This window comes from Artibeus jamaicensis, unplaced genomic scaffold (assembly GCF_021234435.1).
Source record: "Artibeus jamaicensis isolate MK-2021 breed Jamaican fruit bat unplaced genomic scaffold, CSHL_Jam_final contig_76, whole genome shotgun sequence".
Taxonomy (NCBI): Eukaryota; Metazoa; Chordata; class Mammalia; order Chiroptera; family Phyllostomidae; genus Artibeus; species Artibeus jamaicensis.
In genome coordinates this window covers 23,718,381-23,744,199 of record NW_026521954.1, presented here as the reverse complement: position 1 = coordinate 23,744,199, position 25,819 = coordinate 23,718,381, and the positions used below count along the sequence as shown (strand labels likewise).

Here is a 25,819-nt window from a genome sequence, read left to right as displayed (position 1 = left end):
GGCTCCTGACAGGCTCACTGACGTGCCCACACCCCCACCCCCATGGCTGCAGGCTGAGGCACCTGTCTTACAGGCCAGTTTGAACACCTTGGGACAAGGACCTGCAGACAGAGAGTTACAGGATGTGGCATCCCCGCAGCCCTGCCCTGTGGCTCCATCCAAGAACGGCCACGGCCACGGCCACGGCCAAGCCAGAGAGCAGAGACATCTGGGCCCGCTGGTAGAGGCTGGCCTGCTGGCAGAAGCTGGAGTGGGTAGGGCTGCCCTCCTAGGCTGGCCTGGGGAAGGGGGGCCGCTCACCAGGTGGAGGGGCCCGGGTCTTCTCAGCAGGCACGTCCTCTGCCATCACTGAGTGTATGCGTGTCCTAAGTGCCAGGCCCTGATGAAGCTTGGGTGGTGCGGCAGGACACACGGCCGATGAGGTCCACAGTTCAGGGAAGTGTGTCCTCAGATACTCTTTGGAAGGGGCCACGGGACCCCTGCGGCCAGTTCCCTGCTCTGCCCACCTCGGTAGCCTCCTCTAGCGTCGGCTGGACGCCAGATGACCCCGCCCCGGGCTGTGGAGCTGCACCAGTTTCCTGATCCTCCTGGGGCTGGGCTTCCCAGCTGCACCGTGGGGTCTCGGCAATAGCTCTGGTTGCACGGCCGTGGAGGGTTGACATGTTGTGGGTGAGGACGATTAGGGTGTTCCGTGCGTGTGTGTAGGGAGTGTGCAAAAAGGATGTTGACTCTGTTCCTCTCCCCACCCCCTTCAACCCAGTCACCCAGAATGGCTGCTGCCCGAGTGACGTGCCGGTCTATCTTGACCTGGCCTGGCTGGCATCCACCTGCGGTCCTCCCTTCTAGAGACTGCCTATGACCCGTTGCCCACGTCTCCCCCCGAAAGCTCCACCTCCTCGTTTTACATCTGTCTGCTCTGTCTGACCCCCAGCTCTGCCTCTTTGGACTGTGTGGTCTTAGACTGGTGGAGAGCTGAGCGGTGACTCAGGGGCCTCATCCGTAAGATGGGCGTGATAGGGAGCTCACCCCCTGAGACAACAGGCTGGAGAAAGGAGCTAAGGCAGGGAAGGTGCTCGCCTGTCTGGTGTCCGTTGCCCGTGTCAGCAGCAGAGGCTGGCCAGCGGGCGGGGGTCTTACTTTTACGGGTGGTGGTCTTGCCTTTGCTCTCTGCTCCCAGGCTCTGAGCCCGCGGCAGGAGAGGCGCTGACGACGGAATGGAGGGTGAGACGGGGGCGTTTATGGGTCGTGGGGATGAGGACGGTCAGCCTCTGTACCACGGGTTCCGCCTCATGGATTCAACCAATCACAGATGGAAAAGTTACATTGTTGCGGCCACGCAGTCCGTACTCTCCTGTGTGATGGTCGTGTCTGTGTTGAACACGTACAGACTTTTTACCTTGTCGTTAGTCCCATATCAATCCAGTATAACGACTGTTTACACCGTATTAGGTATTATAAGTGAACCAGAGATGATTTGAAGTGTACGGGAGGATGTGCAAAGGGTCTGTGCAAATATTGCAGCATTTCCTACAAAGGAGATTTTGGGGTCCGTGGGAGTTCTGGGGCCAGTCCCCTGTGGATATCTGGGGACAACTGTGTTTTCCTGCACGGGAGGATCTTGAACTTAATGGGATTCGTTGAAGAACAGAACCACACTTTGGACAAAACACCATTCTCTGTCACCTGTTGTCTTTGAACTCATCCTCTGGGTCTCAGCTCAGATGTCCCTCCCCTGCTGCCCCACCTGAGCTGGACACCTTCTCTCCTGGGGCCTCCCTTGCTTCCAGCACCGTCACTCCTGCTCTGAGCGGCCCGCCTGAGCCCACCGCCCTCCCCAGCAGCCCCAGGGGCAGAGGGTGCCTGCCGTGGAGAGGGGGAAGGAAACAGAGACACTGCCCAAAGTGGTCTTGTCACACGAATGAGCATGGTCAGACTGACGGGAAGCGCTGTCAGCCCCAGGAAACTGTGGCTGGAGAGCTGGCCAATGTCACAGGGGCCGGGGTGCGAGCCTGGTGGCCTGTGGGGCAGGGCAGTCACAGGCACCCACTGCCACCCACACAGGGACTCTGAGCCCTCCAGGTGGGCAGAGGCCCTGTCTCCGTTTACCTGGTTTCTCTTCCCACTTGGCTTCCCGCTCCTGGGCCAGGATCCCTTGGGGGGCCCCTGGTGGCGAGGGCCCTGCATGAGGGGGGCTGAGCCGAGCTCCTGGGAGTCCATGCTCCGTTCCCCGCAGCACCCAGGGCATCTCGGGCAACTGGGAGAGGAGGCAGAGTCCACGGGAGGGGGCAGGGCACCACACAGGAAGTGTGGCAATTCTCTCTTGTACGAACAGGAAATGGACAACATTTCTTTTTGTTCCCCTCCTGTTCCTAAGTCATAACAGCAGTTGGAGTAACCAGGGAAAACTGTCTTCTCAGGAATCACCCCCAGGTGATTCGGAAATTTTGTATTTTTTATTTTCCTTCTTAGCAAGGCCAGAGCAGGGAGGGGAGAAACTAGTGTAAACCCAGGGTGCATCTCCCTAGGGGCCGGAGCAGGTGAAAAGGTCACTGATAACCGCAAAGAGGCCTGATGGAATTCCAGCCCTGACCCCACCCCTTTTTTCTCTTCTGATACTTTTCATCAGCATGTGTGAGACACAGTGCCAATCACCCGTTTTTTCCTACTGTGTCCGTAGGCAAATTGCTTTGCTTCTCTGAGCTACCACATGGGCTAGTGCAAAAGGAGAACTGATCCTGCCCTGGTTGTCCTACACAGTTATTCTTTAAAAAAAAAACTATTTATTTATTTTTAGAGAAAGGGGAAGGGAGGGAGAGAAACATCAACTGGTTCCCATGCAGGGACTGCATCACAACCCAGGCGTGTGCCCTGACTGGGAATCGAACCAGTGACCTTTCACTTCGTGGGATGATGCCCAACCAACTGGCCGCACCGGTCAGGGTCCTGCACGGTTAGCCTGAGGCTCAGTGAGAAACTACGAAGCGGGCGCTGGGAACAGACATGGGCTGGCCCGCAGTTCTAGAACACATGGGGAGGCCGTGGGTTTGGAGGAAAGCAATCTGCCGTGGGGCCATCGCCCCGTCCTGCCCCTTCTTCAATCGATGGCTGAGAAAAGGCCTCCCACGCGCCCGCCCCAGCTGGCTCCAGGGAAGCATCAAAGCAATCAGATCCCTTGTGCCTGGGAGGACGGGGTGGGAATTAACTCGCCTCCTGGCCCATACGCCTCAATGTCAGAGAAACACCTTGTGTCCAGCACCTGTGTCCTCGGCCGTTTGCTCCCAGAAGCAGAGCAGACCGGCGGGTGTGTGTGGGGAACGTGGAAGTGCTGGGAGGCCCGCACGAAAAGCACACACGGAAATAAGACGGGGAGCACTGCGGCCATGCCGGGAGGGCACCGTGTTGCACACGAGTGAGCACGCCCGGCCCTGCGATGCACACGGTGGGGAAGGAGCTGCTGCTCAGGGGGACCAGGACTCCCGGAACCAGGACGAGCCCCCATCAGCTGGCGAGTGGCTCACTGAGCGCACGGAACGCTCAGTGTGATGGCCATTCTGCATGTCAGTCCCGCAGGGACACTGGGGGAGCCGGCTCTGTGTGGAACTGGTTTTTAGCCAGCTGCCCATTGCACCCTGCTGCCGGCTGCCGCTGTGGGCCAGAGCAGGACGCTCTTGGTTACAACATAACATTCAATGGTTGAGAAGTCCCCAGGAGAAAGAGGAGGTGCTGAGCCAACCTGGGCCTGGGTCACAGAAGACTTCCCGGAGGAGGCGGCTTCTGATGACTCAGGCTGGGGAGTATGCAGGCCAAGAAGGGCCTGGGTGGGAGGCCACTGAGCCAAGGCCTGGGGTACGAGGACGGTGGAGTCATGGGGTGCAGGTGGGGCCCCAGTGGGGAGGTGCAGCATGCATCACCCCATGCTCCTGCACGGCGGGGCCTCGACTCAGCCCTGTGTGAGCACCAGGAGAGGCATACGGTGCCCACTCAGAGGGAGCGTCTAATGAACATGACTCTGCCGTGTCTCAGGAGGACCTGCGGCAGGTGGTCTGGCCTCCCTGGACCTCCCTTTCACACCCCCCAGGTGGGGATGACGGGGCCGAGCCTGCTGTGTTCACACTGCCCTGGCAATCTGGCTCATATGCTTGTGTTGATCTTTGTCCTGCTAAACAACGGTTTATCACCAATACGGACACATTCTCTTCTGAGTCCTGGTTGCCTCCACACCTACTGCAGGAGACCAGGCACAAACGGGCTGAGGTTTGAGACCGGCTCCACCTTGAACTTGCCACATAGCCTTGGACAAGTGGCTCTAGCCCTCTCTGAGCCTTGGTCTCTCTCGCCTGGAAAGCCTGTATAGTGATGCCTTCCTGGGGTGTGGCTGAGAGACCCAAGGGAGAACCCTGCCTAAAGGTCTAGGACGGGGAGGTGCCGACCGGCTGCTGGTTTTCGCATCTGGTTTAAAGAGAGTTTAAAGGAAGATGACATCCTCACTTTCAACATCAACATGCCCTTTAGAGAAAGGACCTCCGGAAGGGGGGTACCTGCTCCCCTCCAAATCTGGAAGGTCCCCAGCAGACTGCGTTCTTATCACCGGGGGCACCAGCCATGGGCGGCCTGTGCCTCATCACACAGGCTGGACGGCTCACACGCTCCTTCCCCCGGAGCCCTGCTTCCGGCCTCTGCTCTCCGGGCCGGACCTGACCTTAACCTGCATTGCCCTGGGGGGAGGGCAGGGGCAAGGGCGGACAGCCCCGCCGCGTCACTAGAAAACTCGTGTGGAAAAGGTAAGGAGACCAGGACTGACCGATTCTTTCTTCTCCAAGTTGCTGTCTTTGTTATCTGCTGGGTCCTTTTTACTCAGCTCCATGGTTTATTTCCCAGGTCTGGGACTGGGCTCTTTGCTTCCTGAGGAAGAGGAAAGAGGAAGACGCTGTTAGGTGGCGTCGGAGACAGGCAACACGTGGGAGGTGGCCCCGCCCCGGCGAGGCGTCCTGGTGACGACCCCACGATGGGGGACCCCTGCTCCCCTGCAGACCCGGGCACCCCTCTGCTCCTCTCTGGCCTCAGGTTCTGTACGGTGCGGTGGGTGATGTGTTTCCCGCACTGGCTGCATGTTTTCTAGAACAGGCCCCTCCCAGAACATTCTCCTACAGACGGCGATTCTTACAGTAGGGCGCACTGAACCCTTGTGAACCCTAGACTTTCTGTCCCCAGGATGGGAGAATAAAAGCTGTGACCAGGAAAACAAAGTGCCACCCTCCCCTGTCAAATTGGAAGCAGCCCCCAGAAATGTCCTCCGAGTCCCTGGCATGACAGACGTGAAAGACCGTGCAGTGCTCCTGGGGCTGGGAAATATGTTTCTAGAGCCACAAAACTATGTAGGCCCTTCGGCCAACTAGGCCATTTATAGAAATTTATCCTAAAACAGTAAAAAATGTGCACCAAGACTGCAGCCAGAAATGACCATTGAAGCGTTTTTTCATGTTAGAAAAAATGGTATTCACGACGGGCAAAAAATATCTCGGAGCAAAGTTTAAGTAAATCATGGCACATCCCTTGGGTGAAAATGCACACGGCACTCAGAACCTCCCATCCGAGCTCGTCTCAGGTCGTGGGGAAACCCGCCCGGTCCTTCTCGCTGTACAAGAGGAGGGCCGGCTCCTCAGAGTCCGTGTCCCTCTCTTTCCACCGCTGCCCCTCCCTCTCCTCCTCTCCGTCTCTGCCTCCAGGTCCATCCATCTCCATGTCTGTCCCTCCCCATACGTATCACCACATCTCACACACAGATACAGGTCCCTTTGGTTCTGTTCTTCTGGAGACCCTGACGGACACGCCCCTCGCCCTGGGACCGCAGCTGACCGAGCCCTGTGTGCACACAGTCTGGTATTGGCCTGGCCCAAGAGCAGCCCAGGGAACAGACTGGGTGGGCTGGGGTGGGAGGGAGGGCAGAGGGCACCCCCATCCAGGGGCTGCCTTCCCATTGGACCTTCTGTGAGTGGCTGCCGCCACATAACCCCAGGGAAGGCCATTCGCCCAGACGGCACTGTAAATGCCCCCCTGGAGTTACGCCTCCTGGTGGCCCTGCAGGTGTCTGAGTTCTGTTTCCTGGTCAGCCGGTGGAAGGTGGTCACCATTCGCTCATGTCAGATGAGGGTAACTGAGACAGCAAGCCTTGCGAGAGGGACCTTGGTGTCCGATTACTGGTACCCCTCACTCAGGTGATGGGAGGGGACATGCAGAAAGTTACAGGTGTGGTGATGGCAGAAAATGAAGGGTTCTGTCTAAAAAGTGAGCTCGAGGTGTTTGTGTGGCATCAAGTGCAAATATCACGGGGGCAGCCGGAAACGAGAGCGGCGCTGGGGCCGGGTCTGGGCCGGAGCGGGGCGGGGTGGGGGCCGGGCCAGGCCACCTGGGAGAGTGTGGGCAGAGAGGGTCCTTTGGACCTCCACCCTGGGAACAGCAGGGGGTGGGGGGGAACGGCGGAGGAACTCAGTGGAGGAACAGTGGAGACTGAGGAACTCAGTCTCCTGGGAGTGTGAGGTGTTAGCGACGGCAAGACAAAAATACCCCTAATACATAAGGAACTCACAGAACTGACCCTCGGATGAGAGGTGTGCCCTTGGCCAGGCTGGGGGCAGGCTGGTGCTTTCTCCCCAGAAAACATGTTCCCAAAGGGGAATGTGCTGGGCACCGGGAGGATGTGTGGGTGGTGGGCTGTGCTTCCTTTGGGGTCACGGTCACCTCTGAACTCCCGTTCCCAGGCCAGCAAAGAAAAGGACGAGGTGGCTAAGTCCATGAGGACCCACTTCCCAGGGGAGCCGTGTGCGGTCCAGGTCTCAGACTGTGCACCTCGCCCTGCAGAGACCAGCTCAGAGCTGAGAATGGCCTCACCATCCCTGAGATGTTGGGTCGCGTTGGGGGTGGGGGGGGAGCTGCCTGCCCACGTGGCGCAAAGCCGAGGCAGTGTGGAGCCAGGGGTCAACTCCCAGCTCTACTGCTCACTAGCTGCGTGGCTTGGGGAAAGTTACTTAACCTCTCTGCTTCTTTAGGTCTCGTGGGGGATAGTACCAGGGTCTGCCTCATAGGGCTATTGTGAGGGTTAAACGAGTTGAGGCTAAGCGATCACAAACTATTGTCATTGTCACCAGATTCCCAGCCCATGGCCTCTATGGAGCACAGATTGGGCACTTCTTGTTTGCATAGAACAGATGATGTCTTAGAACCAGTTAAGAAAAAAGGAGGGGAAACTATTTTATGATTGACTAGAGAACCAACCCTACACTGCCTCTAAATTATTCTCTAAGGTTCAAATAGAAAAGTAACATAACACAACACAGCATAACATAACATAACATAACATAACATAACATAACATAACACAACACAACATAACACAACATAACATAACACAACACAACACAACATAAATACAAGCTCTGTGAACGAGGTTCTACAAACACTAGGTTCCTGTCTTTGGTCCCCAGCAACAGTTCTAACATCACTGCTGTTCAGACCGAATACCGTGCCTGCATCTGCCCGTGAGGCCAGGCCAGGCCTAACAGGTACAAGCACTGTGGCTCTCACTGGTGACTGCCCACGTTTTGAGCCCCCTGGGTGCCCACCTTCCCAATCAGGGCCTCTGCTCCCGACAATTCGATTGGCCACCACCTAGGCTGTCGCTGGGGTTAAATACTAGGGGAACAACCTCTGCTTCTTCTCTTGCTGCTTCTCCCAATAATACAACCATCATGGGCACCATATGTCTGACGCCACAGCTGCTGGGTTAGAAATAAAGCAAGTTCGAAGTGACTTTACCCGCCCAGCCCGCCCCAGAGCTCGGGTCCGACAATTTGAAGTCAGACCCTTGTTAATTGGCCTGTGTCAGGTGATGGGATGAAGGCAGAGCACAGGCTCTACTCACACCAGCACAGTGCAGCAGGGCGGTCGGTGGACGGCAAGGGAAGGGCCTTGTTCTCCCAGTGCTGGTGCGCCAGCTGGAGGCCACGTCCCCGAGGGCCCGGAGCTCTGTCCTGAGCAAAGCCCTGTGGTTCCAGAGCTGTTGGCTGCCAGCTCTGAGCGGGTGATGCCACCAGCTCCCTGGCCCCTGAGTTCCCTGTCTGATTAATGCTTGAATGTGACTTAATTTTTAGGACTAAGTCTCTGCTGAGTTTGACAGATAAGCCTAAATCAAAATATTGGAAAGGAATGTGAAAAACAGAGCAGGAGAGAGAGAGAGAGAAGGAAGGGAGGGAGGGAGGGAGGGAGGGAGGGAGGGAGGGAGGGAGGGAGGGAGGAACAAGGTTCCCGGACCCGGCCACCAGCCCGTGGAAGAACAGCTGTCATTGCTCACGATCGATGTCGTTTTCAAGCTGACATCTGTGAGACACCACGCTAAGCCCTTTCTGTGCATTTTCCCACTCCCTCTTTGCCAAGTTGATTTTAAATCCCCTCGGTTTTCAAGTCCCTTGTTCCTGCTGTAGGAGTTGTCGGAGATTCTCGAAACCATCCCGAAGCCGAGCCCAGTCTGCGAGCCTGGCTCACCTGTTTCCGGGAGCTCCCCTCACCTGTCCCCGACAAAGGAAGACACGGAACGTGCTTCGCAGAGAGATCGGCTTCTAATAAAATCAGATATAAACCCGGGAAATTGTAAAACACCCTCAGTGCTTACGTGGCCTCCAGGACAGCCGTCCCTATAAACACTCTACGATGCCTATCTTGACGAGCAATAAGTGATTGCTCGTCATGCCATGCTCAGCATGTTAACAAACATGCCCAGTTCGGGTCAGCAAATTCCGGACCAGGAGTTGAAGGCAGAGGTATCCCCTGCAAAGCCCCTGCTGACAGAGAAGTTGACCTTCCTGGGGTTCGGACCCCTTCTTGCTAACACGAGGCTGTGCCCAGCCTGGGGCCCACCTGCCCGGGCTGTGGTGAGGGTCAGGTGAAATGACATGCAAGCTCATAAAACAGGACACAGATGAATGCAGGCTCATCGAGCCCTCGGCCCAAAGGACCAGGATGAGGGGCTAGTTCTTGCTACCCTGTCGATGCAGGAGCAAAATCAGCCCGTGGAGAAACACATGAAGTCGTGTCTCATCACTGTAGTCGAAAGCGATGCACACAGGCCAGTCCCACTGCCCCTTCAGAACCCCGGGAGAAACAGGGGCCTGGAGTGGCAGAGAAGATGGAAGGGACCCCGAATGTGCCTGTGTAGCCGGGGCAAGTCCAAGTTCAGCCAAGGGCACCAGGAGAGAGGTGAAGGCATGGGGAGTGAAGGATGGCCCTGGGGTGGAGCCAAGAAAGGTGGGTGGCTGGGAGTCCCCCACTCTGGGAGAAGAGCGCTGTGTCTGGCTTCTGCACATCCTCAGGCCCTGGAAGACGGGCCATGTTTGGGGACACGGAAGAGTCCATCGGGCTCCCTGACCATCGACTGAGCAGCCGGGCAGCCTTCTCAGCACTAACCCTGTTTCCCCTGAACCTTGATGTCAGACCAGCGGGTGCCAGGTACGGGTCTCCCCAAGATGTCCTTATCAACCGCCCTCTGATGTTGGACAAGTGCACAGTAGAAAGATGACGTTTCTGTGCCCAGGTGGTTTTGGTTGTGCTTAGGAAATGCAAACACACCAAGTTGGAGGTCAACTCCGAGCAGTGGCATTGCTCTCCAGGCTTTTCACACGGACCAGCTGGCACCCCGCCCCCTCTCCCCACCTCTCAAAGTCTTATCAGCACCCCGAGCACGGCCTGGCCTCTCCGACTGCGTCTTAAACCTGCCTCGTTTCCTAGCTTCTGTGTAGCTGCCTAGCCCTGAATGTAGATACAGTAAAGCATTAAAGAGAGAAATTCTGCTTGCTGCTTAATAAGTACACAAACAAAACAAAACAAAGAAAGAAACAAACAAACAAAAAACCCTAGCTCCTTCCTCAGAACTGCCTCCCCGGAGGAGAAAAGGAAGCGCGTACCAAAACAAGTGTTTGTGGAAGACGTGTAGGAACACCGCGACCAAAACCAGTGACTGGAATGTGTTGGCCGAGAACAAAGGTCACCTGCTCTATCTTTGCTGGCACCTACGTGTCTCTTGTTGTCTGTCACTTCCTGACCTCAGCCCCTCCCATTTCCCCCCTTCGCTTGCATTAAGAAAGCCTGAATTCTGTACTTTCTTTTTGAAAATTTTAAAAGTAGGTTTATTGATTTAGAGAGAAAGGAGTGGGAGAGAGAGAAAAACATCGATTGGCTGCCTCCCATATGAGCCCCAACCAGGGACTCGACCCACAACCTTTTGGTGCACAGGACGACGGGATAATGCTCCAACTAACTGAGCCACCTGGCCAGGGTCTGTTTGTTTCCTTTCCTCCCTCCTTTCTCCCTCCCTCCCTCTCTCTTTCTTTCTTTCTTTCTTTCTTTCTTTCTTTTCTTTTCTCTCTCTCTTTCTCTCTCTCTCTCTTTCTTTCTTTGCAGGGAGGGGAAGGAGAAAATGAGGGAGAGAAATACTGATGTGTGAGAGATACATCAACCAGCTGCCTCTCTGGGACCAGACCCACAACCAGGCATGTGCCCCAACTGAGCATCGAACCAGTGACCTTCCCTCTGTGGGGCGATGCTCAACCCACTGAGCCACGCTGGCCAGGGCTGTACTTTCCTAAGGTGGCTCTTTCAGAGGCTAACCTGCTCGGCTTGCTGGCATTCCGAATAAAGTGCTTTCCTTGTCCCAACACCTTGTCCCTCGGCTTATTGGCCCTCGTGTGCAACTCAGTTACATTTTTAGCTACGAGTCACTCTGTGATACCAGGTTTATTCAACCATTGGCTTAGCAGCATGTGGACAGACAGCACAAGATGATGACGAAGAGCCTGGGATTCAACGTCAGACCGCCCCCCGCAGCCGCGTGACGCCAGATGGGGCCACTCTGCAGAGCAAGGCAAGGGCGTGCGCGTCCCAGGTCAGGTTGTGCAGGTCAAGTGAGACTCTGCCCTCGGAACTGCCTGCCGGGTAGCAAACAATGGTAAATACTCACCATTACTGTTATTACCAGGAAATCTCTTTTTCGATCATTATTTTTATCTGTGTACTTTCATTCTTTTTTGGGTGTTTATGGAGCACCTAGTAGGTGGCCAGCACCGTGCTAGATACTGAGAGGGGTAAACGTGTTGCTTCAGTTGGGCGGTTCAGAAGCTAGTGAGAAGGATGAGCCACTCTAAGGGAACTGTGTAGATAAGCACCTACTATGTGTGGGGCACTGGCTGACTCCTATAGGTCAGCTGTTGACGTTTCGTTCTCTCCGTCCTATGGCTGAGCACGCCTGGGTTCTAGGGGTCTCCCCACTAGCCCAAAGCACCACGGCTTGTGAATGAGAATTCCGGTTTGAAGTAAGAGCCCCACTCGGCCTGTCCGACCCCGCACTCACTGCTGCTCTGTGAGGGTGCTGTCACCGGGGGACAAGCCGGGCAGACTGAGCCTCGGGCGGGGCCTTGACGTCAAAGGCACCTTCTCTTCTGGCTTTGGCTGCCCAGCACCCCGACTTCTCACTGCGGAGGGCCTCCCCATCGTGGGTCTGGTGGTCTCATCCCTCCCACCTTCTCAAGGATCTGTCTCCCCCCGCCGCCATCTCATTGCTGTTCATCATCATCAATTTCTCCATCTCATCTCCTGGCTAGGTACAAAAGTTTCTTAATAGCACCAATTTAAAAAACAACTACAGAAGCAAGGATGTGGAGAAATTGGAAGCCTCGTACGAGTTAGTGGGAATGCGAACTGGTTTAGCCACTGTGGAAAGAGTTTGGTGGTCTCTCAAAAATTAAGCGCAGAATTACCACACGACCCAGCACTTCCAGTCCGAGGCGGGTACCCGGGGACCTGGAATCAAAACCTTGTGCTCGACTGCTCACGGAGGCGCTCTTCTCAGGAGTGAACGGAGGGAACGCTCCAAAGGCCCGTGAACTAGTGATAAACACCTGTGGTTTATCCACGCAGTGAGTATTATTCAGCCCCATGAACTAACGACGTTCTGACGCATGTTACAACACGAAGGGACCTTGACGCCATTGTGCTAAGTGAAAAAAAGCCAGACACCAAAGGTCGAGAGCTTTATGTAATTCCATTTAAGTGAAAAGTTCAGAGCAGGCAAAACCATAGAGGCAGAAAGCAGGTGAGTGGGTGCCGGGGGCTGGGGGAGGGTGCAGGTGGGAGCAACTACTTAACAGGTAAGGGGTTTGCTTCGGGGGAGATGACGATGTTCTGTAACTAGACAGGGGCAGTGGCTATGCAGCACTGGGAACGTGCTACAGGCCACTGAAGGGTTCCCTTTAAAACGGTTGATTTGCTGGTTAGTGAATTTTACCTCAATTTAAAAAACAGCAGCACTCAGGGTGACCCTGTGGCCTCCCGCAATCACCCCTTCCCCATGCTCTTGGCTGCAGTGAAACTGTCCCCGAGAGAATCGGCTGTCTGCACGCAGCACCTCCGCTCTCCCTTCAGCTCCGGCCCAGGGGTCCACGCACCACACCACTCAGGCCGCTCTCTCTAGCACGTCAGTGATCCAAAGGTCAGTCCCCCTGACCTCCCGGCAGCTTGATGAGATGACCACTCCTTTTTCTTCTGGGTTCTTCTAGAAGCATCCTTAGCAGCCAGCAGACTGGCCTGGTTTCCTCCCCACCTCCCTGACCACTCCTTAGCCCACTGCGCTGCTCCCCCGGAACCTCCGTAGGGGAGCGTCTGGGACTCAGCCCACGGCCCTCCTCTCCGGGCTACCACTCTCCTTCCATGAGGGACCTCACCAGACTTGTGGCCTTGACACCAGTGCCGCACTGCCAGATCTGTCCTCCCCCCCCAACCCCCCCACTCAGACCCCTCCCCTGAGACCCAGGGTCCTGCACTGCCCTTCCCGTCAGCGCCCTCACCTGGCTGAGGAGTGTCGCAAACACAGCGGGTCCCACCCAAACGGAGCTTCCGACATCCTGTCCCAGCCTTCGCCCCCGCTACCAACCACCCAGTCTCTCAGCCTAGACATCAAAGATTCCTCCTTTCCTCTGGACTCCCTCCTGGTGCCTGGCCATGCCACCAAAACCCCCATCGAGTCTGCTCTCCATTGCATCTGGGCCGATGACATCATCTGTCCCCTGGGAGACTGCCTGCCACAGCCTCCTGACAGAGGTCCCTGCTCACCTCCCACTGCCCTGATGGTTCCATCCAGTGGCATCTAGCATGACTTCCTATGGCAAAACCACGTGACTCACCCTGCTTAACACCTCCGGGGCTTTTCTGGAATCAGATCCCAACTTGATTCAGACCCTCCTCCTCCTTGCTCATTCCCCTCACACACCTTGGGCATCCCCGGCCTGGACTCCAATTCTGGCTGTGCTGCCAACCCCCTGTGTGACTTAAGCAGGTCACGAAGGTCCTGCCTGGGTCACAAGGTGGGTGGCCCTGCCGATGCTGCACTCAGAGTCTGACACGGAGAAGCAGGTGCCTTTGGGGAAGCATCCTCCAGGCAGAGGCGGGTCAGGGGCCTGCTAACCAGGCTGTCCTCTTGCCGCTCACCTCCCACGTTTTCTGGGTATTTTCAGAACCGGGAGGCATAGTTCCTCTTCTGATTCAACCCTGAGCTTCCTCCCTCCCCACCCACTGAACTCGTTCTCCAGCCAGGGCGTGTCTGAAGCCGTTGTAACCAGGAATCCAACTGGCCCATTTATCTGGCTCCTTCCAGGTGCACCATTCATACCTCTCCACGCCCACACCCCTGGTCTGGAAGGTCGACCAGAAAGCCCCTGGGGCCCGGCCATTTTGTCCTGGGTCGGTCCCGACGTGGGCTGGACAACTCGGGTGGAAGAACCAGTTCCTGATGATGAGAAGAATCAGCGAACTCAACGCATCCCTGGAGGTCCCCTTAGAATCTCGGTCATTTAAAAAGTGAGACAGTGAATGAGTTTCTGGTCACGGGAGCCTTCAGAGATGGCTGGTGCCACTGCCCCCGGGGCTGTGCCTCCTTCGATTTAAAAAAAGTCAACGTGTAACTACCACACTCATAAAAATGAAGCACAGAAAACAAGCAGTCCTATTTTGCGGCTAAAAGCATTTTCAAACGAAAAATGGCAAAAGTGCTGAAGTGTTTTCTATGATATTTAGACACAAGGATGGAGAACTTCTAAAAGTGTGCAAAGGTTGAAGAGACCCTGCCGATTTTGAGCTCGGCTGGTCCCCTTTAGGGTCTCACTGGAGTCCCGCCGGGGCCATGGCCTCAACTGCACAAACCCTCCGCAGGTGGCTCATGGTCGGACCCAGGCCTCGGACAAGTTAGCATTTCAAAGTTGACTCACAATTTCAGCGTTTCTGAAAAAGTGCAGTGGTGCAGCCTCTCCTCCGCGCTCATCGGTTTGGGCGAAGCAGGAAGGGTACGGCGGCACCAGCCTTGGTCCAGCTTCTGTCCCTGACTCTGCCACCACCCCGCTGTGTGACCTTGAGCAACGCAGTTGACCTCTCTCAGCTCAGCGTCCTTACCTGCGTCCCAAGTGTGACGCCGCATCCCTGCGTGAGGACCAATAATCACGTGTGAACACAATACCCAGCCCCTGGCAGAGACTTGTGAGTTGGACCTATTTTTAACATCGGTAAGTCAATCATTCATGAAATTCAGCAGGTCCGATATAAATATTTACACTTGGCCTCCTGGTCTCTGGTTCGGCTTGACCTGAGTGGACACACAGGAGTCCAGAAGCCTTCGGCCATCCCGACAGGGTCCCGATGACCCTGTGATTCCCCAGGGGGAATCATGTGGTGTAGACGTCGAAAGCAAGGCCGGGGACCAGACGCAGGTCAGCCTGGTCCTCCTTAGACCTGGGCAGGCTCACCAGGGCGCTTCACCCAGCCCCTGCTCAGTTCTCTTCCCTTTCCCTGGCCTCCTTCCAGATTCGCCCTGCACTCGCTGTACAGGGTCTCCGATCCCAGATCCCGTCTGTATGCTGCCGACCCCCTGCATGTCATTAGACCCTCTCCCACCCCCACAAACCTGCTCCTCCATGGGCTCTCCCTGGCAGGCAGCGGCAGCCTCATTTCACCCGGTGACCTACCCAGAATCCGGCCACTTTTCATCAAAAGTGGCTCTTGTGCCTGAGACTGAGCTGTGACGTGGCCTCCTGCCTCCTCTCCCCGCCTCTGCCCTGCCCCTCACGCACACACGTGCCACCACTGCTGCCACCACCACCTACACCTACACTGTCATGACATCAGAAAAAATTTTTAAAAAATATGAACAGATTCTGTAGGTCCCTTTGGACTGTGTGATCAGCCGAGTCCTGACTGAGTCTGTTGCCTGTACTGGCTGTTACCTTCAGGACCTAGATGACAGGACCTTCCTCCCAGCCAGATGGATGACATCTCTGAGATCCCCTTGACCTTGGAGCCACTGCTATCAGCCCCACCTTCCCAGCTGAGGTTGTGCACAGAGAGTTCAGGCTTATGCTCTGCCCAGATGAGGCAGCAAAGACTCCTGCCCTGCCCGGGGACGGTCTCCAGGACTCATGCCCCTGCACTGAGGACAGGCACAGCCTAGCTGTTTCTCCAGCAGGACGGGACCTTCCTGGCTAAGCAGGAGCCCTGCACGAGCACTGGCTCTTCAGGACTCCTTCAGTCGCCCCACTTCCAGCCAGCTAGTTGTCACAGTGGTGTGACAACTCTTTTAAGTGGAGAGACCCGCAGTACCTTAGCCTTCCGAGGTGGGCAGTTACATTTTGGGGTCTGTCAAAGCTGGGGTCAGGCCAAGGGACAAAGAAACAGAATAGCAAATCCAAGTGCTGCTGGCCCGAGAAGCCGTGGGAGCTGCTGCCTCTTTCCTGCTGTTTCCTGAGAAGCAGCTGCTGGGGACGGGGTGCCAGGCAGGGGTCTTCTCTGAACAACGGGGCGCAGAGGGCAGATTCTCAGAGATCTGGGGAAGGCAAGGGGCAAAGGGGCAGAGCAAGGCAGGGGCAGAGTCAGGGCTGCACCACCATTGCCTCCTTGTTTTGCCCCGGCCAGCTGGGTTTGTTCCTGGGGTTCAACTTTTACAGTCCTGATCAGTTCCTGGGGCTCGAACATCCCAGCAGCCACAGGCGAGGCCATGGGGACACCCATTTGCTGCGTTTTGCCAAGCAATCTCTCCTCTGGGAAAGAAATCCACCCATCCATTCATCATCCATCCATCATCTATCCACCCATTCATCTACCCACCCATCCATTTGTCCACCTGTCCATCCATCCATCCACCTAACTATCCATCCATCCATCCATCCATCCATCCATCCATCCATCATCTATCTACCTGTTCATCTATCCACCCATTTACTGGTCCACCTGTCCATCCATCCATCCATCCGTCCATCCATCCATCCATCCATCCATCCATCCATCCATTCACTTATTGGTTTATTTATTCAACAAAGGCTTCCCAAGGGCTTACTAAGAATCAGGCCCTTGGTGAGTGGCTGGAGACACAGAAATGAATCCGACAGAGTCCCTCCTGGGAGCAGCTCACGGTGCCAGGAGGAGGAGAGACGCACAACAGAGGGCTGTGACCATGTGGCCCATGTCCCTCCATTCACTCAACACACCTTGACTGAGGTGCAGCCCGGCGCCAGGCCAGGCGCTGTCCCAGGCAGCGATGCCCATCCTCATGGAGCTTCCATTCCCGGGGGCAGGACAGATCCTATAACAAGACACGTGAGTCAATGACACGGTGCATTCGAAGGTGACAGGTGCTGTGGGAAAAACCGTGACGATGGGGAGGGGGGACTAGGGTGGTGGCGGAGCTGGGGAGACGGCAGGTTTTAGAAAGATGGTTCTGGAAGGCCTCCCTGGAAGGGGGGCATCTGAGCAAAGACTGGGAGGGTGGGAGAAGCTAAGCCTTGTGGACGGCGGGGCTGGGGTCACAGTCGTGGAAGACGCAGGCGTCTGTGGGAACCAGGAAAGGGCTCCTGACTCCCCTGCAGCAGGAGGACCAGCGGGGTGAGGAGCAGCCGGAGTGCAGGGTGAGGAGCGTGACGAGGACTGTGACGAGGACTGTGATGGGCGATCTGTCCGGAGAGGTAAATGGGACAAAAGGCGGGATCGGTCCAGTTGCTCAGACTGGATCCTGCTGGCAATGAACTTGCTCTGAGAGGTGGGCTAATGAGATGACGGAGAGGCTAAGATACTGTTCAACGCCCCTGGGTTCAAACTCTGGCTCCACCACTGCTCTGGGACCTTGAGCAAGTCCCCTCAGCTCTCCGAATCTCAGTCTCTCCCCTCTCTGTAAAATGGGGAACATCACAGAACCCCCCTCACAGGATCAAGTGACTTACATTGCCTCTGCATTAGGTACATTGCCTCTGCATTAGGTACGTATTCCTCCGAAAGGGCATGGAGGGGAGTGGGGGGCCCCCTGGGCCCCCCTCACAGCAGGGGGCAATCTGAGACCTCCAGAAGGACGGCTTGCATGTCCTGGACGCCGGTCCCAGAGCAGGATGTTTGTACATAAAGACAATTTGCCTCCTTGTTCGACGCACGATTCCTAAGCACTGGCCACCTTCCCAGCAACGTGTCAGAGATACAGGCGTGATTCTGTGGTCCTGGGTGTGTTCTCTGCTTGTGGGGCGGGTACCACGCCGACCACACAGGCAGGCTCGCACAGAGTGTGTGGGCTCAGGGGGCAGCGCTGGACCCCGGAGAAACCTAGAATGCCAGAGAGGGCAGCAACGGCAAGGGTCTGTTCACGGCCACACCCGGACAGTTTCTCAAAAATGTGTCTCTGGCCCCTGTCCGGAGCCAGTGATTCTGAAAATCTAGAGAAAAGGTCTGATAAACTACAATTTGAATGGGTCCCGGCAATTCTAGTTATTAGCAAAACTGGCGAATGCTGGTCCCACACAGCCCCACCCCCTTCTTGCACACAGGAAAGGTGAGGTTCGGGGATTTGCCACGAGGCAGTACGCACAGGAGTGCGTCGCTGGGCGGGGCTGCAGCCAGGGTCCTCGCCTTGCTTCCCTGCTGCACCTGAAATTTCCTAGGGCCTCAAAGTGAAGTGTTGCAAACCAGGGGGCTTCAAAGAACAGAAATGTATTTTCTCCCAGTCTGGAGGCTGGACGTCCGAGGCAGGGCCGTCCTCCCTTCAGGGCCGCAGGTGTGGGCCTGCTCCCTGCCTTTCCCTTGGCTTCCAGGAGCGGCTGGCACTCCTTGGCTTGTGGCTCCGATCATCATGTGGCCTGAGTGTCCCAGGGCACACCCTCTCCAGTGTGACTTTATCTTAACTAATTACATCTGCAATGACCCGATTTCTACATTGGTTCACCTCCAAAGACAGTGGGCATGAGGGTGTCACATCGCCTTCTGGGAAGTCACAGTTCAACCTGTGGCCTCATCCCAGGCTTGTCTGTTACCCGCATGGACACACAGGGTGGGCAAAAGTAGGTTTACACTTGTGAGCACACAAAACGGAGTTTATTGCTGTGACATTGTATATTCATTGCTGTGTTACTTCCCACACAAACAACGGCACACCTACTTTGCCGCCCCCTGTGTTGAATCATTGCGGCCCACCTAATTCTGGGAAGAGCTGAGGAAAACCAATAAAACAGGACTAATATTGTCAGAAATCGCCCTGACTGGCATGGCTCAGCTGAGCTGGGCGTCATCCCTCAAACTAAAAGTTCTTCAGTTCAATTCCTGCCACGTCCTCTTCCAACCGTGTTGTCTGACAAAGTCCGGGCATGGAGGACTCGAGTTCAAAGAATTCGTCTCCCCAGAAGAGAACGTGGCATCCAAAATGGGTTAACAATTGGCTGTTTTATTTTCATTATTTTACTCTTGCTACTGAGTATGGACATTGTACTGTACTTACTTATTCCTGTGAAAATCACCCAAGAGGAGGGAACAGTTCAGGGGAAAACATTAGTATTCCCCACGGAACTGCCTGAAAGGATGGAAAAATCCCCACAGACTCCCCTCTCCCTTGTACAGGGGAGTACGACAGCCAGGGCGATATAATCATTAACCATAAGGGAAAACATGTCAAGTTGTACAAATTACCCTGGTTTGAGCAACTTAAGGCGACCAGGACTGCCATAGTGTGCCAGAAATAAGAAAAACAAGTTATGTGTTTGTTTGGGTAATCGAAAGGTGGTGGAATTGTTAGACATTTATATTTCAGGTTCATTGATTCGCATAATTCCAATGAAGTTGTACAAAATAATTTCTGACCAGAGAACAAAGTTCCCTCTAATGAAATAGCCCCTGAATGTCTAAAAGTTGTTGGAGTAGCAGCCCCTCCTTTACCTCGAACAGGAATATATATTAATTAGAATTTAGTAGACATAGAAACAGGAGAAGCTTGTTAGATACAAACACGTAGATACGATTACCAAGGAGTTAGAGTCCACAGAACATACAGAAACATTTTGGACAGAAAGATAAATAGCTAAGACATCACAAAGGCCTTATAATAAATTTCCTAACCTCTGCTCGGTCTAACGTACCTTTTGCCCCATGCCAAATTTTAGACCTTTAATAAACAATAAAATATTCAAACTCTGTACACAGAGTTATTTCAAATTGTCTGATTAATGGTTCTCCTGGTCAAAACAATTTTTGTATAATATAATTGAAACTATGGAAATTCTTGTACTTTTCCTGGTTACCTTTGTATTGATTTTTTTCTGCTTAACTGATCATGCTATACACCTGCAAATGTTAGTCACTACCTAAAATGAAAATATAAAAACCTGCTTGTACTTGCAATAAACGGAACAGAGCTTCACTGTCCTTTGAGGCGTGTTGTCATCTGTTACCCAGCGCCGACGCCTACCCTCACCTGTGGGACCCCTTGACCCGCTGTGGCCGGACAGCGGCAGATTCCCAGTCAGGGCGCATGCCTGGGTGGCGGGTTCAGTCCCCAGTCAGGGTGCACAAGAGAGGCAACCAGCTGATGTTTCTCTCTGACGTCGATGTTTCTCTCCCTCCCTTTCTCCCTCCCTTCCCTTCTTTCTAACAAATACATAAATAATTTTTAAAAAGGAAGGGAAGAAATAAGTCACGACAAGGAAACCACAGCGTGGAGGAGGGGACGAGCGTGGCAGTCACTCGGGGTACAGGTGGCGTGTGCCTCTGAGGGCATCGTGTCTCCGAGTGGCCGGCTCCTGGCTGCCCCCGGGAACTTCCCACATGCGGGCGATCTTTACAGGGGTGCAGCTGCGGTGCTCAGAGAGGCGTCTGCGGGCAGAGCCGGAGCTGGCGCTGGTGGGGCACGTGTTCTGCGCCTTCTGGGCCCAGAGATGTGGCTCCCCAGGCCCGTCTCACGGGCTGTCGTGGAAAATCAGCAAGCCGTGCAAATTACCTAATACCGGGAACCAATAACGTTTTTTGTCGAGCTCTACCATTTACAAAACTCTGTCACATTTATTATCAGAAATAATCGTCCCGGGAATTCTGTGGGGTGGATGAGGCCACGCTTCACACTTACAATGAGAAGACCGAAGGGTGGACAGGTAACTCCCGGTCACGCTCTGAGTCCTGAGTGAGTCACAACCGGGCCAGGTGCCCTGGTTCTCCGCCCAGGACTCCTCCCACTTGTCCCGCGACAGCGAGGCTCTCCCACCTGCAGTTTCCAAAGCCAGTCCATCAGTCAGTCTCTCCATTTGTCTGTCAGTCAGCACTTAGGTAAATACACGGCCATTGTCAATGTAAAGACATTGTTTATTGTGTTCCACTTGAGGTCACATGATCTCATCCGGTTCCAACAACAACCTGTGACACAGCCTTGGCCAGTACCGCCTTCGAGGCTAGGTGGCTGGGAAAGGTCAAAGCCACCACCACCCCAGCCAGGGGGCGTCTACAGGCAGGACCCTGGGAAGAGACGCCAGAAAGAGCAGAGGTCACCCCCTTGAAAGGATAACGCCAGCCCCAGTTGCTATTGTGGTGCCTTTGGCTGAGCCGTCCTGTGACCTTGTCAGACATGACGGCCATCTTACTCTTCTGAGTTTATGTCCCCAGGACTGGAAATTACTGGGAAACAAGAAGAGAACAAAACACTCCCTACAGCCACAGGTGGCAGAAGACCCAGGAACAGCCTGCGGCCTCCTGGCAGAGTGCTCCGACAGCCCGGGCCACACAATGGCAACCGCCCCTTTTATTCCAATTATAATCCAATAAAAGCTCAAAGCACCCCTCCCCACCCCCAACCCCAATGCTGGCGTATCCCTCCACACCATGCCCCTGTCCTTTCTTGGAGAGAGAGTAAAAACTTTATTCTTTACACTTTCTTCTCTTTGTGAATTCCTTCACAGCCCACATCACTAACCACCCTAACATGCCTGACGCCCATTCCCAGCTTTGACCTCCTGTCCTGCTAGGCAAGAAAGACCACAGAGTACACTGGGTGGACTGAATGGCAAGGATCACCGAAAGGCGTTGAAGAGAAGCCGCTGCAATGAGTCAGCGGGGTTACGTGGCTGCGCTGGACTTCGGTTCCCAAGCAAAGGTGGAAATGTACACGGATTAAGTGTGTCCAGTAACAGCCGCTTGTTATTTTTAGACGCTCACATAAAACTCCGGCATTCATCCCCCTTAATCACCCTGAAAGAATCTGTTTGCGAAATGGATACACTGAGCCTGAGAGGGTGAGTGGCTTGCCAGCTGCCAGACCACCCTGCCGCTTTTACGCACAGACTCTGGCCAAGGGCGTCCCTCGATGGACGGAGGTTTTCTTCCCCCTGCAAGCTCTCTGTGGTCACCAAGCACCTACTGCGACGAGGCTGTGGGCACCACGGGGAACGCGCAGGTGTGGGGTTTTCAGACGGTCTCAGCAGGGCCTTCTGGGCAGCAAATACTGGAGGCTCTAGGTGTGGGAACTACTCACTGTCTTGCAATCTGCCTGAGCACAAAGCTGCGTCTTCTGCCAGACGCACCCTCAAACCACATTGCTGGACTGGGCGTTCGTCTGGCCTCTCTGACTCCTTCCTTCCTGTCCCAGGGAACCAGGCTGGACATGCTCAGAGAAGCCTCAACTTCTGCATCGAGCACAGAGTTCACAAGGAGCCCTGGTGTGCCCAGAACTGCAGCTCTGTGCCCCTCGCTGCCTTGGGTGGCCACTGGCTCAGCACCTCCCACGTGTCAAAGTGCCCCTGCCTGGCACCGGCTGGCCGGCATCCTCCCGGTCTCCACTGCCCGGCTGACGGCAGAGTGTCTCCCTCCAGAGCGTGGTCTTGACCTTTGTAAATGGGTGGCTCGTTACTGCCCTGCCTAAGGCCAGGGCCAGGGAGGCCGATGAGAACAGGCGCCTCCCAGGCCCACCCCCTGGGATGCTGGTGTGCTGGGTCTGGGATGGGGCGGGGCAGCTGAAACTTAGCACATGCTGAGCCCACCCTACCCCTGCCCATGCTGATCCGCAGCCTTCAGACAAACCACTGGGCTTTCCAGTGCTCCCACACTTCAGCCTCAACTCGCCGCTAGCCATACGTCACTTCTATAAATAACTTCGAGTTATTTATATTTTTTACCTCGCTTTGCCTGAAGCCAGCGGAGCTCCGCCTGGCTGTTGATTCATGCTCCCAAAGCCAGGCTCCTGTCTGGGCTGGATCGTTTTTAAAGCTCTGTGGACAATTTTAAGCAATGATGTGCATGAAACTGAATAGACATTAACATGCAGGCACAAAAAGTGAAATCAGCAGGCTCAGCCACGAACAGCTAGGAACCGTCCGGGGTTCCGTGCTCTGAAACACCCCCGACTGGCTGGGAAGACCCTCCCGGTCTTTCGGGTCCACGTCGAGAAAGACACAGACTTCCTCTCAGAGTCTGTCACACGCACTAGACCCTCTCGGGCCACTTCACATGTGATCTTGCGACCTGCCACAGCACCCTGAGGCAGGAGGTCATTATCAGGCCTGTTTTACAGATTTGCACACTGAGCCTTAGAAGGCTCCCAAAGGCTGATTCCTGTAGCATTAGAAAGTTACTTGGATGGAATTCAACTCCAGCTACTGTGCCCCATGTCGGGGGCAGAGAACTGGCAGGCGCCCCTTCCAGTAGGTCAGACTGCAGGGTGACAGGACTCTGAGAAGGTACCAGTCGGTATCGTCTGCTAAGAAGGGAATTCCCAGAGGACTGGTGGAGGGGGTCAAGGGCATTTGCACAAGCTGCCTGGTTTTCCCACGCTTGCCCCTGTCATTAACTCCTGCTTTCTGCTCAGATTAGAAAAAGGAATAAAGCTTCAAGACTATCAGAGAAGCTAAGCTTTAATCAGCATCATAACTACTTGGTCATCCATCGTGTCTGGGTAACAGCTGCCCGGCCACGCCTAATTGCAGGAGGTCTTGCACAGTTTGAAAACAGGCTGCATAGTTTACGGATCCAATCTAATTAGCTTCAAATTTCCTGACCAGCCAAAGAGCCAAGAGCTGCACCCGTGTCCTCTAAAGCAGGGCAGGGGCCTCTCTGCTCAGTCTGTGCAGGCTGACGCTCCCAGGGGACTCCAAAGTGGCTGGGTGCCAGGGGGCGAATCAGACACGGAGCGCTTGCATGGATGTTTAGGTGCAGTTATGGAAAACTCGAGACAGGGCATACGGAAGGTGGCAGTATGAGGAGATTCTCGCCTAACCGAAGACAGAGAGTTCACCTGACCTCATACCTGTGAACTGGGGGTGGGGGATTGGTCCAGGTGGAGGTAGGAAAAGGCCTGGGCTCGGTTTTCCAGGCCCCTGATCAGTCGGCTGGGGCCAGGGTCTTAGTCCATACTCTCTTCTTTCCTCTTGAAATGCAGCACCCATGCCCTTCCTCCCCCGCCCCCCAACCCCGTCACTCCTCACACCAATCCCCAGCCAACATACCCTCCTTCCCGACCCTCTGGCTTTCCCACAGGGCCGTGAACCACACCCAGCACCCCAGGCTCATTCAGGGGCACTTAACGGAATCCCTAACGGGAGCAGAGGCACAATCCAGCAATTAGGAAACTTTGATGGCGATAAATTATTGATTACAGATGTTACCCCTCCAACAGCCCTGAGTGGGGGGAACACAGTTTTCACCCACATTTTACAATGAGAAAACCGCAGCCAAGAGCAGTTCGATGACGCATCCAGAACGTGGGTCGCAGGGAGCAGAGCAGGGGCTCAGCTGAGCGGGCGGCCTCACTTCGCGGCCTCCCAGACCTGCCCAGCCGGGCTCCTGCTCCAGCTGCTGGCCTTGGGCAGGCTACTCCACCTCTGGTTTTCTCTCTCTCCACTGAGGCCATAAACATCCTGCTTGCTTCACAGGGTTGCTGTGAGGATGAACTAACATCAACACGAAAAACCCTTCAAATGCCTGGCCCATGGGCTTAACTTACGTCAGGTGTCATTTTTCTAGTAAGAATGTTTGTTACAAGCAGCCCCACGGGGGCTTAGTTAAGATCCTTAACTAACAGTCAGAATTCTAGAAGGTCTAACTGAGTCCTCCCCCCACACCTGCTGACCTCTGTTTTCGTAACAGAAAAGCCGACCTTTCTGCGGCTTTTCTCTAGAAAGGAAGGAGGAAGAAATACAAGACGGAAGGACAGTCAGTAGTGATGGGAGAAGGACTTTCCACGCTCCCCCCTCTCATTTCTCATCGTGAAGGGGGTGGTCTAGTGGACACACACATGGCCGGAGGGGCCTGGAAGGAGGGGTGTTGGACTCCAAGTCTTGCCGTTCGAAGCAGCATGGCCTTGACCAAGTAACTTAACCTCACAAGCTTCCGTTTGCTCAGTTGTAAAACAGACGGGAAGACGGTGCCAGCTTCGCTGGACTGGCAGGCAAGGAACACTGACGGCTGACGCAGAGCGTGACAGGAGGTCGGAGACCTGGACGGCCTTCAGCAGCCCTGCAATGCAGCAGGGATGCACCGATTCACATCCTCTGTCCCCTCTGCCCTCACCGCCTGTGGGAAGGTGCGTGCAGCTCCCATACCCAGAAGCAGAGTTATCAGGTCTTAAACGACGACTTGGGAAAGACTGCACCAAAGATGACCAGTCAGAGAGCAGTCCGGACCTCGGCTCTCCCAGCTTCCCCACCGAGCCTATCAGATTGCTCCCAGAACTAAAAACTACAGCTGCAGGCCACAAAAGCAGGACAGCTACTCACCTCCTCTGGTCCCACGCTAAGACTCGGAGCCAGGACTCCCGGGTGAGGAGCGTAGTCCAAGCCGCACGCGCGAGGGCTGGGCTCCTCCTGGTCCTACCTCCGGGGCTGACTGGCTGGCTTCTCAGGATTCCTCGAAGCTCCCTGGCCTTTTCGGTCACATTTCCCCCAGCCAGTTTTTCCAGTCCTTCAAGCCTATTCCCTGTTGCCCTGTTAGGCAACTTCCTGATTTGACTTCCTGATTTCAGCGCAACCCTCCTTCTGCCAAGGGGTGAGACCTTAATTTCCTGAGTGACTAAGTGTTTCCCCCTCCAAACCCAGGGTCTGTCTGCCTTGGCTCTGTTACATTTCTGGCCGGCTGCTCCTGGTGCTGGGCGCTGTCCGTCCTGTGCATTGGGGGCTGGCTGCAGCATCCCGGGCTCTACCCGCTGGGTGCCAGCGGCCAGCCCACCACTCCTCCCTCACCCTATCCCGACAACCAAAAATGTCCCCAGAACGGCCAACGGTCCCCTAGTGGGGCACACCTCCCTCCCCATGCCACTGTCCTCATTCCACAGAGTCCTGTCCCTGGCTGTGGACTAACCTCAGGCAGCTGTATCTCCATCCCTGTGACTCTGCTGTGGTTGGAACTGGTGATCTGGACTGGCCTCCCCTGGCCTGAGAGTCCTGTGCTCATGGCCACCCACTCTCTGGTCATGGACAGAAGAACGAGAGTCGGATGCTTTATATGCAGCCGCATCCAA

At 55.2% G+C, this 25,819-nt stretch overlaps 1 protein-coding gene across 4 annotated transcripts in view; it reads right to left on the bottom strand.

Moving 5' to 3' along the window:
• Nucleotides 1–25,252, bottom strand: part of SLC2A9 (solute carrier family 2 member 9) — a 73,161-nt gene extending 47,909 nt beyond the window's left edge. The window contains exons 1-3 of one of the 4 annotated variants that reach the window (XM_053672374.1): nt 25,080–25,252; nt 16,569–16,663; nt 4,802–4,902 (exon numbers count right to left, since the gene is read on the bottom strand). In XM_053672374.1, the coding sequence (XP_053528349.1) occupies nt 4,802–4,864 (63 nt within the window). In that variant the 5' untranslated portion in view covers nt 4,865–4,902; nt 16,569–16,663; nt 25,080–25,252. Of the gene's footprint in view, nt 1–2,106; nt 2,243–4,801; nt 4,903–14,484; nt 14,539–16,568; nt 16,664–25,079 lie in introns of those variants that run through there. The other 3 variants (XM_053672375.1, XM_037126808.2, XM_037126807.2) reach the window with 3 other exon arrangements.
• Nucleotides 25,253–25,819: the final 567 nt, after the last annotated feature.